The following is a 10801-nucleotide window of genomic DNA, read 5'->3' as shown; positions in this document are numbered from 1 at the left end:
TGTGGGATACCACCCGGAGGCCAATACCGTCAATTTGTGGCCACACTAACCCTAATCCGATATGGTAATACCGATTTTAGTGCTACTCCTCTCGTTGGGGAGGAGTACAGAAACCGATTTAAAGAGCCCTTTATATTGATATAAAGGGCCTCGTAGGGTGGACGGGTACAGCGTTAAATTGGTTTAACGCTGCTAAAATTGGTTTAAACATGTAGTGTAGACCTGGCCTGAGTAGCTTAAATTAGTTTGCTGACATCATCAAGACCAACCGCTAAGCTCTGCAATTTTTTTGCTTACAATAGTAATTTTAAACAGTAAATTGTGCCAAACCACAAGCAAGATGAACCAAAAGGAGGAGAGTTCATCCACCAATGATCTGGCTTCTACATATACCCCATTTCTCTCAATTTCAACAGTGCTGATTGCACATTCTGTATCTGAAACAGCAGAGCTTTGACATTTCCAATTTTGTTCTCCCACCTTGTGTCAGAGAGAGACTTTAATATTATTTTTGCATTGGATTTCAGAACTGCCCATCTACCTGTTGAAGCTGAAAATATTGTGAACATTCGCTGAAGAACACCAAAAAAAGTTTTCAATCTGTTTGAAAGATTTGCTGCACCACTCAACGCTAGATTCCAGGACTGGCATCTGCAAGAAACAAAAAAACGCCTTTTTTGGTTCCTTTGAAATAAATGAGCTTTCACACTTTGATGCTGTCCTCTCATGTGTACTCCATTATCATATCCTTGCACCCTGCAATTATCAAATGTCATACCATGTCTGGATAACTCCTGGATAACAGCTAACAGAGTCTTTCCAGTAGTTTTTCCTGCACGCTCCAAAACAACAGGAAGTGCTCTCCAATGTTGAATTCTGTCTCTTGAATCTTAACATGCCTCACAATGACAGATGTTTGTTCCTCATAACTGATATCAGATGTGCAATCCAGAATAATGGTGTAATAATACTTCATCTTGTTTATGTTAATAATTGTACCTCTTACCTTTTAAGATAACTTCAAAATGATATTTTTTATTGTAGGGCTTAAGTAATGGTGTCTTTCTTCTTTAGTGAAGAACGGTCTTACCTGTTCCTTTATCACAGGCTCAAATGTAGCCATTAACTCAACTTGGCCTAAGAAGTTTCCATTTCCTAGTTTGTTATGCTTTTCCATGGATCCACAAAATGCTAGGCTCCGTTCAACCAAGTGAAGAACAATGGGCCACAATTCTTTCAGATTCAGCTCATGAGTGTTATCTTTGAATTTTACAGCAATGATTGTGAAGGCTGGTCAATTGTCGATTCAATTTTCAGTCATAGTTACAATTTTCTCCGCTTCACCATATTTCCAATGTGAACATGGCTTTTCTCATGACTTTCAAGAGTTTTGTGGATATGTTGCATTCCCAAAAACCTCATCAATGACACTGTGCTTTCCAGGACCGAATAATTTGCAGCAAAAACAGAACACTGCATCTACTTTACTGGAATATATGAGCCAGTGTCATTGTAGCATTTTCTTAGATTTTCAGTTTTCTTACATAATTTTCATCTGTAAATCTTCTCCTCTTATGACTTGGAAACTTTCTTTTACCTTTCACTTGCAATGGGCCGTGTTTCACTGTTGTTTCTTGTTTTGCCATCTATGAATTTAGGCTATTTAAAAGGGATACTGGAATTAGTAATGTGTCTTTTGAGTTGCAGTTACTCTTTTCCATATGTTGCAGTATGGCAGCATAACTGTCAAGCAACACATCTTGCTCCTTATTTTCTTCATGCACTTCTAAGCTTTTTTTCTTGATCAGTTTCCTGGACTGATTATACATTTGAAGAAGTTCTGGGAGTCAAAACCTCAAGTGCACCTTTATGCTTCTTCATTTGCTCTTCTTTCTCTTTTTTCCTTCCTTTTTGCAACACCTGATGTACATTTTCGTTAAACATCTTGGGGACCAGGGCCTGGCTGTGCAAATATTACAGCTAGAGGGCAAAAAGGGGAGTGAGATGATGCACAGAGGGTCACATTCAGCCCTCTCACCCATCCTTCTCTCTCAACTCTCTTGCTTTCTTTCTCATGCATGCGCGCACACACACATGCACCTTCCTGTTTTCTCTTTCTCATCATAATACAATAACAAGAGGACATACATTTAAATTGAAAGGCAATACATATATTGACTTGAAAGGCAACTTTTTAGCCTTCCCCTGGGGCTAGGGCTGTGAGGCCCTCGCCGTCCCTGATCTAGTGATCTGGAGCACTGCAGGCCCTACCATAAATAATTAAAATCCTTATTGAGTGTGTTAGTCTGTACAAAGAGCATTCATATGCACTGCGTATAATGTGTTCAGTCACAGAGACCCCCTTGGGACTGTCACCTGATGTTCTGAGACTACCTCTAAGCCCATTTTTCCTGCCAGCTTGGGACTTCAGAACCCTGTCTTGTTGAGCCAGACATGCTAGCCTGCTGCAACACAGACCCAGGGTCTGGACCATGCCCCCAAAGCAGAAGACTTAACTGAAAACAGCTCAGCAAGTGCTCCTGTTGCCAGAACTCGGACACCCAGCTCCCAATGGGATCCAGATACCAAATAAATCCGTTTTACTCTGGATAAAGCTTATATAGGGTAAACTCATAAATTGTCCACCCTATATAACACTGATAGAGAGAAGTTTGCTCCCCCAGGTATTAATCACTTACTCTGGGTTAATTAATAAACAAAAGTGATTTTATTAAGTATAAAAAGTAGGATTTAAGTAATTTCCAGTAATAACAGACAGAACAAAGTAAGTTACCAAGCAAAATAAAACAAAAGACGCAAGTCTAAGCCTAATACATTAAGAAACTCAATACAGGTAAATCTCAACCTCAGAGAAGCTTCTTTCACAGACTAGACTCCTTCCTAGTCTGGGCCCAATCCTCACATGTCACTGTAAGACCCCCTTCTTCATTACCTAGGAGCTGGAAGACATGCACATAGGAAGACTTGCAGGTAAACAAACCCATTCACAGTTCATTGATTCTGAAGCAACCTTAATGGCTTCCACTTAACATGTTTACATCAATAATACAAGTTTATATCTTATTCTCCAAACTCCAGACATCGAAATAATACAAGCAAACAAATAGGAGGAACACACTCAGTAGATCATAAGCTTTGTAATAATACTTACAAGAGACCTTTTGCATGAAGCATACTCCAGTTTCATTATATTCACACTCATTAGCATATTTCCATAAAACATATGGAGTGCATATGTGCCGATGTGCACCTAATTTTAAACAGCAGCATAACATGTAACAGGTACCTGCAACTGTAAAGTAGAAAGGCAAAAACTCATCTACCAGAAGGCAATATACCATATCTAAGGAACAGAGTTGAGGGAGAGAGGGGTTTCCCAACCAATCATAGCTAGCGAATGTACCATCCCTACAGGGAACATGGTGTATGTGTCTAAGGAGTTCAACCATGGTGTATTCTGTTTTCTTTACCTCCGAAGTAGCACTTTGAGTGTGCATAGGGCTATATGAACCCCAAATATCCCATATTTGTGCCACATTTAGTCTGCTCTGACTAATCGAAATAGCCTTGAAACTATGGACTGGATCTGAGACCTGTCTTTGGATCTAAGGCTGCTCCAGTTGCAGAGTTTGCAGAGTAGGTTGCTCTGGCACTGCTTCTGTCCACAGGAAATGTGTTTTAGCCTGAGCAGCAGCAGTGCAAGCTTCACCTACACCACCCTACTAGTGTGCCTCAACTTCTGAAGGAATCACCTGTAAAGTGAGAGGCTGGGTCATTCACTATTGTCATTCTTTGGCCTATCTGTGGACTTGCTACAAATAGTATTAGCTGCAATTGTGCTTTTTTTTATGATGTGAACAGATTTCCACTAGCAACTGGACTGACGCCACCAACTTGTTTCATAAAGGCCCCTGACCAGCAACCAGACAGTATGGATTCAGATTAACATTTTGATCCTCACATATGCATACTAAATGTGACCTGAGGGCTCTGGATATTAGATGCTGGCAAGGAGGGTGGGGGTACTGTCTAAGGATTTAACCTGACATCTGTGACAGGTTGGATCACTGAAGCCCCCTTGGGGCTGCCAACTGTTGTGCCAAGATGACTTCTGCCTCTGCTTTCCCTCCCAGCCTAGAACTCCAGCACTCTGTCTTGTTGAGCCAGACACGCCAGTCTGCCCCAACACAGACCCAGAGTCTGAACCACGTGCCTCAAAGCTGCAGACTTAACTGAAAGCAACTTACAGAAGTATTCCTGTCTTTAACACTAAGATGCCCAACTCCCAATGGGGTCTAAACCCCAAATACATCTGTTTTACCCTGTATAAAGCTTATACAGGGTAAACTCATAAATTGTTCACCCTCTATAATACTGAGAGTGAGATATGCACAGCTGTTTGACCCCCTCCAGGTATTAATACATACTCTGGGTTAATTAATAAGTAAAAAGTGATTTGAAAATTTAACATAACTTTTGATTTTTTTTAAAGTATTTTGCTAAGAAGAGATTTAATGTAGAACCCAAGAAATACACCTTATAAGTAAAGGTTTGAAAGAATGTGTCTTTGGGTCAACGGTCTTTATCTACCTGTCTATATATCTAAGTTTAGATATCATGTCCATCATGCTATATTCATTTATGCTGTATGAAAAAACACATATAAGAAATGGTAGGAGTAACTATTGGAGATTCCAATAAATTAGAATCTTGGATTTTAAAATATCCTCTTCACCACTGTTCAAGTCCACCTCTTAAAAGTTAACATTTCTTCTTTTATTAATATGAAATAATGTCTATATACTTGGCAAACTTTGGTATGGGTGTAGTTTAGTTAGGATCTGATCACTGAGCACTTACTCACCCAACTAAGAGCACATGGTTAAATATATTAAGAACTAGCTAACTGATAGATCTCAAAAAATAATTGCCAATGGGGAATCATCAAATGGTGGTGTTTCTGGTGGGGTTCTGTAGGTATTGGTACCAGGACAAATACTATAAAACATTTTTCATCAATGGATTGGAAGTAAGTATAAATCACTGCTGATCAAATTTGCAGCTGACACAAATAGTGGAAGAGTGGTAAATAATGCTGGTGACAGGGAAGACATACAGAGCAATCTGGATCACTCGGTAACTTGGACCCATTCAAATTAATACAGCCAAATGCAAAATCATACATGTAGGAACAAGGCAGGCAGGCCATACCTGCAGAATTGGGGACTTTGTCCTGGAAGGTCGTAACTCTGAAAAGGCTTTTAGGGTCATGGTAGACAAGTACTCAGCATGAGCTCCCAGTGTAAGGCTGTGGCAAAAAGGGTTAATGTGACCCTTGGGTGTATAAACAGGGAACAGTGAAGTTATTTTACCTCTGTCTATGGCACTGATGAGACCAATACTGGAATATTGTATATATTTCTGGTCTCAAAATGATAAGAATGTTGAAAAATTGCAGTGTATGCAGAAAAGATCCACAAAAATGACTCTCTCTCTTGATGTCTGCAAATCAAGACTGACTGGCTTTCTGGAAGATACCACTTAGCCAAGCACAAGTTGTTGGGCTCAAAGCAGGGGTAACTGGGTGAAACTTAATGGCCTGTCCCTTAAATGCCATGAATCTATGAAAAAGTAGCCTCATTAGTTTGTATGAGACTATTTGAGTGAGTAAATGATCACTAGTGTGATCCACAATCTGGGCTTTAATGATTTCAGTGATGTTCAGTGTTCGAGCTGACATTTGTACTTATAGCTGCCACTTTTGAAGTCATTCTTGTTTGATTTATGTACTAGTAGTGCAAACCTTGACTCCAGTAAACTGGAGTTTGCAATAGGCAGAACATGAATGGTTTGCTTGGTAATATAAATAAATTCTGTCTATAGGTAGCTATATAGCCCTAGGGCCTCTTATAACACTCCACTGTGATCAGCTGTGGATTAATGTTACCTGTCCACTCAAACAATAATAATAATTATAAAATAGGCAAGCCTGATTAGTTGCAACTTTTTGCATATGGCTCTTTTAATAACTTACCTGTAGTCAAGTGGTGTAAGCCCAATTTCTGAAGTCATTAATTGAATGTTCAAGAATAGCCTATTGGGAATAATTCCCATTGAATTGAGTGTTCTCAAACAGGCACATCCTTCTAGAGCTTAATAATTCTTAGAGCTGGTCAACAATTTTTGCACAAAAAGTTTTGTTCAAACAAAAATAACCTTTTTCCATTAATAAAGCTTTGTGAAAATTTGTCAATATTACTAAAAAAAAAAGTTCTTCAATAAAGTTTAGATATTTTTACTGAAAAACTGTTACGTGCCTGAGTGCTCTGCAAGGACGAGGCCCACACACACAGTGAGTTATTTGGCTTTAATGAAGGTAAAGTGACACATCCGCAACGGAGACCCTGGGCGTTGCTGTCACTTAGGCGGGGAACCCAGCACCGAAGCTCAGCTCGGCCTGGGTCGGAGTCCAAAGGCGGACCGGGAGCATACAGCTATATATACACAATACAAAAGCAACTCATACATATGCAAAAAGGGACTTCCCACAGGCTATGTCCGCCCTTTGGCCTAAGGCCATACAAACTGGTTTCAACCAGTTAAAAGCAAGTTATAACTGGCATGCTGTGTCCTACAATGACCGGCCACTTAGCAAGCAGGGGCTTTTCACAAGGCCGCCGAGAAAGCAGACACACCCTAGCTAGGCCATGACACAGTCTTCCGTAGTCCCCTACAAAAACGTATCAATTTTTTTTATCAACGCCTTTTAAAAAATATTTTTTTTTTTTTTTTACAGAAAACTGCATTTTCTTAGTGATATTGGGTTTTCAGCAAACAAACTTTCATAAACAATTTTGATTCAAATGTTTCAAATTTTTATTAAAAATATGGTGGAAAATGTAGCAAAAACGAAAACAGGTCTATTGTAATCACAGGGATATGGAGACAACTTCAAAAATCTGATTTTTCCCCCCTTTTTTTTCTGTTTTTCTATTAGTTCTAACTATTGTGTTTTAAGTCAGATGTGATATATTTTGAAATCTCAACTGGGTTTTCATACAATTTGTGGTTCTGTTTCAGAATTCAATCTTGTATTAATATCAGCTATATTTTTTCCTTTAATATGGCCCACACTGTACCAAATTCTATTACATCTCACAATTTTTTTTGCCAGATGCACACCTTAACATCCACCTAGAATATCTTTGAAATTATTTTAATATTTTCTATAATAGGTAACTGTCACAGATCCACAGGATAGGTGCTATAGCCCAAGCTTTGGAACAGTCTCTAGGAGGAACCTCTTCAGTGAGCCAGACCCTCCAGGCCTCACTCTTCTTCCAGGGTAAGCCACATAGCTTCACTGCCTTCTTAGACTGGACCTCTGGTCTTCAGCACTCCTACTTCACACCATGAGCTCTGTTCAGTGAGTTCATCTGAGACAGACTCCTGGTAGAGACATGTACGCTCTTCAGGGACTAATGCAACTCACCAAGCCTTTGCAATGGTACTCAAACAGCGTTATCTGAACAGTAGGGTTTATTCATTAACTGGAACACAACATAGGAAGTTCTTTGGGTAGCACAGAGAACTGAAGATTAAAGCACAGTCTATTCTGTTTAGCCCAGAGCCCATCCAAGCTGTAGTGAACCCCTTGGTTCAAGCTGTCTCTGTTTCCCTCCATCTAACCTCATTGGTCAGATTCCAGGTGAGAGCAGACTCCTTCCAGCAGCCACCTCTTATCTCCCACCTCTCCAGTCCTTTGATCTCAAGCTGGGGGCACTGTTGTTCAGTTTCTGCAAGGAAAGGCGGGGAAGTCCATATCCCTCTGGGTCATTGGTTGCTGGGTGCTACTACTCTGGTGATTGGATTCGCCATTGTCTTGTCAGATGCTCCACTAATATGGAGACTAAAGTCCAGACAGCTAGGCAACACCCACACCTGTGTGTCTCAGCCTGCCCTGAGAGCAAACAGCCTCCTTCTACCCACTGGGTAACAATGCAGCACTTAGGGGAAACTGAGGCACCCATTGGCTTCATAAAAATATTACAAACTAGTCCCACTTTGCCACAATAACCACAAACTGCGACAAAGACAACAAAAATTATATTTCTTGAAATCCTAGTCTACCACATATCAACTTGAGGAGCTGTAATATATAATGGATAAAGATCAAGAGATATTTGATACCTTCCCTGATCATTGTGGCCTATATAAAAGGATAGGTATTGCCTATCAGAAGGAAAAGATACAGGTGTCTTACTCCAGTATTGATACAATGAAAACACTATCAGATGATGATGCTAGAGGTGAAATCCTGGCCCCACTAAATGTCATGGCAAAACTTCCATTGACATCAATTGAACCAGGATTTCAACCTAGGTATTAGCCATCTAGGTGCACAAAGGTTGTGAAGTATTTGGTGATATGGCAAGTATCCATATCAGGAAGTCTCTGAGAAGCCACAATCATGTGTATCAAATAAACCTACACATCCCTTTTCAGAAAACCAGAGAAAGTCTGACTAGGCTGTAGGAAATGGGTAAAGCACCAAGTAGAGAAAAGGGAATTGCTCAGAGATGATAGAATGAAGCAGCTACAAGAGAAAAAAGAAAGTGAAGAAACCTGGAGTGAAAAGCAATGAAGATGCACAAAGAATTTCTGCTCATCCTCTATAAACTGCTTGTACTTGTGTATTTGTCTAGCACATGGAATGTGAAAACTTTTTTATGAGTTTATTAAGTCCTGGATTGCCATGTGTTTAAATGTTTTGATAGTTTACTGAGAAAGTGGCAAAAGGCAGAGATGAGCAAATATGCTGACATGGTTTCAAGCCATGATGTGCTTTCCAGTTCATGTTGTGTGTCTTCTTGGCTGTTGTCTCTCCCTTAGCATGACTAAAACATTATCATGAGGTCTGTTATGTATGCCTCTCCCACCATATCCCATTTACGTTAGGTTGTGTTGCATGCTTCTAGCCATATGTCTTTTGAGCAATAACACCTTTTCTGACATTTGTCACCTTTTTCAGTAGTTTTAGCCTGGTTAGACTTTCACCTCCTTCTGAAAGTTCTGCTTCACTTCCTTCCTCTTCTTGTAGACATCTTGCTGTGTTTCATATCAATGCTCTTTCACCCTGTCTAATTTTGCAGTAGATCAACTCCATGACAGACTTATAGGGCTACACATGGATAACTGTGATCGAGTATGGCTGATGGTGACAATCAAGTGTATGCATGCTGAAATGAAAGTGGATCTATTGCATTGTCACACTGAAAAGGCTGATTTACAGGAGAATATCTATTGCTTGAAGATGGTAACCTATCTAATGCGCCTTCCTGTTTCAGGTCTTCACATGTACTTTTCTTCAGGTTGACCTTTACCATTTTTTGAGTCTTCCCTTCCAATCTCTGCAAACCTCTTGCTAATCCCTAACTGCTTCCTTTTTATCCCTGTATTCTTTTGTATCTTCTGAAATTGTTTCCTGCTTTGTTGGGCTATTTTTTGGTGCTGATAGCTCTTCTCAGATGTTTTGGCATTGCTGCAGAAGACTATTCTCATATGGCCTGTTCCAGCCCCCATCAAAGTCAATGGGGGTCTTTCCATTACCTTTAATGGCAGTGGGGTAACTGCACAGTAACCCTTATTTCTAACTGCCCTGGAAGTATATTTTTATAGGATATCATTATATCCAATTAAGTGAAATTCTCTTATCAAGAATTTCAGAGGCTTGCAGGGAAGGAAGCCCAGGAAATCTTGTCCTATAATTGTCAGTTTACTGTTCCATCAAGTGACATTTCTGTTCTTTCAATTTCTGGCTTTCCACCATAGTGAAGAATCAGTTAGCCAGTGCTTCTCCGCCACTAGCTGACAGTGCCTTTGTAACATAACATGTATCACTGAGGTTACAAGCAAATGGCTTCTTGACAAACCAAAATATGTTATTTTATTAGGACTAAACCCAAAATCAAGGTTTTTTTTTACTCTTTACAAAGCTTTTTCCTTGTCTCCACCAGTAGATTTAAAGGGAAGTTGGAATACCTTAAGATGAGTTACCCCAAGGCATCAGCTAAAATAACTTTCAGTTTGACTTTAAACTTTAAGCACAAAGATGTTGTACTGTGGCAAGTAAAAGGGACCTAAACAAACCAAGCTAGGTAAGAACAATGGAATCGATCAAACCCAAATCATACATAGGCCTCAGACAGTGCAGTATTCACTATACACTGAATGAGATCCCTTGTACAATGATCTCCGTAAATATGATTTTGGAATTCTCACCAGCAAAGAATGCCTCATTTCTCACCCGCAAAGGGCACCTTCAGGTATAAGACACCTGGACTTGGAATTCTTTCAGTATGAAATTCTGTCAACTTTTTGCATCTATCACCCCTCTTAACGTTGTCTTTAGAAAGGATTATAGTGTCACAAAGGGTTCTGGCTAGGGCTGTCAAGCAATTAAAATTAATCACACTGTTAAACAACAATATAATATCATTTATTTTAAATATTTTTTGGTGTTTACTACATTTTCAATTTAATTTCAGTTAAACACAATACAAAATGTATAGTGCTCACTCTATATTTATTTTTATTACAAATATTTGCACTGTAAAAAAACAAAAAAATTGGATTTTTCAATTCACCTCATACAAGTACTGTAGTGCAAAGTCTTTACCATGAAAGTTGAACTTACAAATGTAGAATTATGTCAAAAAAAAAAAAAGTGCACTCAAAACAGCGTGAAACTTTAGAGCAGGGGTTGGCAACCTTTCAGAAG

The 10801-nt window shown here is 39.4% G+C and overlaps 1 protein-coding gene across 1 annotated transcript in view; it reads right to left on the bottom strand.

Annotated features, from left to right (window-relative positions):
- Nucleotides 1-10801, bottom strand: part of PHOX2B (paired like homeobox 2B) — a 21513-nt gene that overhangs the window by 4282 nt on the left and 6430 nt on the right. Inside the window, exon 4 of the mRNA XM_075066751.1 lies at nt 1091-1290. Within this exon, the coding sequence (XP_074922852.1) occupies nt 1091-1290 (200 nt within the window). The remainder of the gene's footprint in view (nt 1-1090; nt 1291-10801) is intronic.

Source organism: Chelonoidis abingdonii, chromosome 5 (assembly GCF_003597395.2).
Source record: "Chelonoidis abingdonii isolate Lonesome George chromosome 5, CheloAbing_2.0, whole genome shotgun sequence".
In the NCBI taxonomy this organism is placed as follows: Eukaryota; Metazoa; Chordata; order Testudines; family Testudinidae; genus Chelonoidis; species Chelonoidis abingdonii.
Note: the sequence above shows the minus strand (reverse complement) of the source record. Positions and strands in the feature narration are given on the sequence as shown.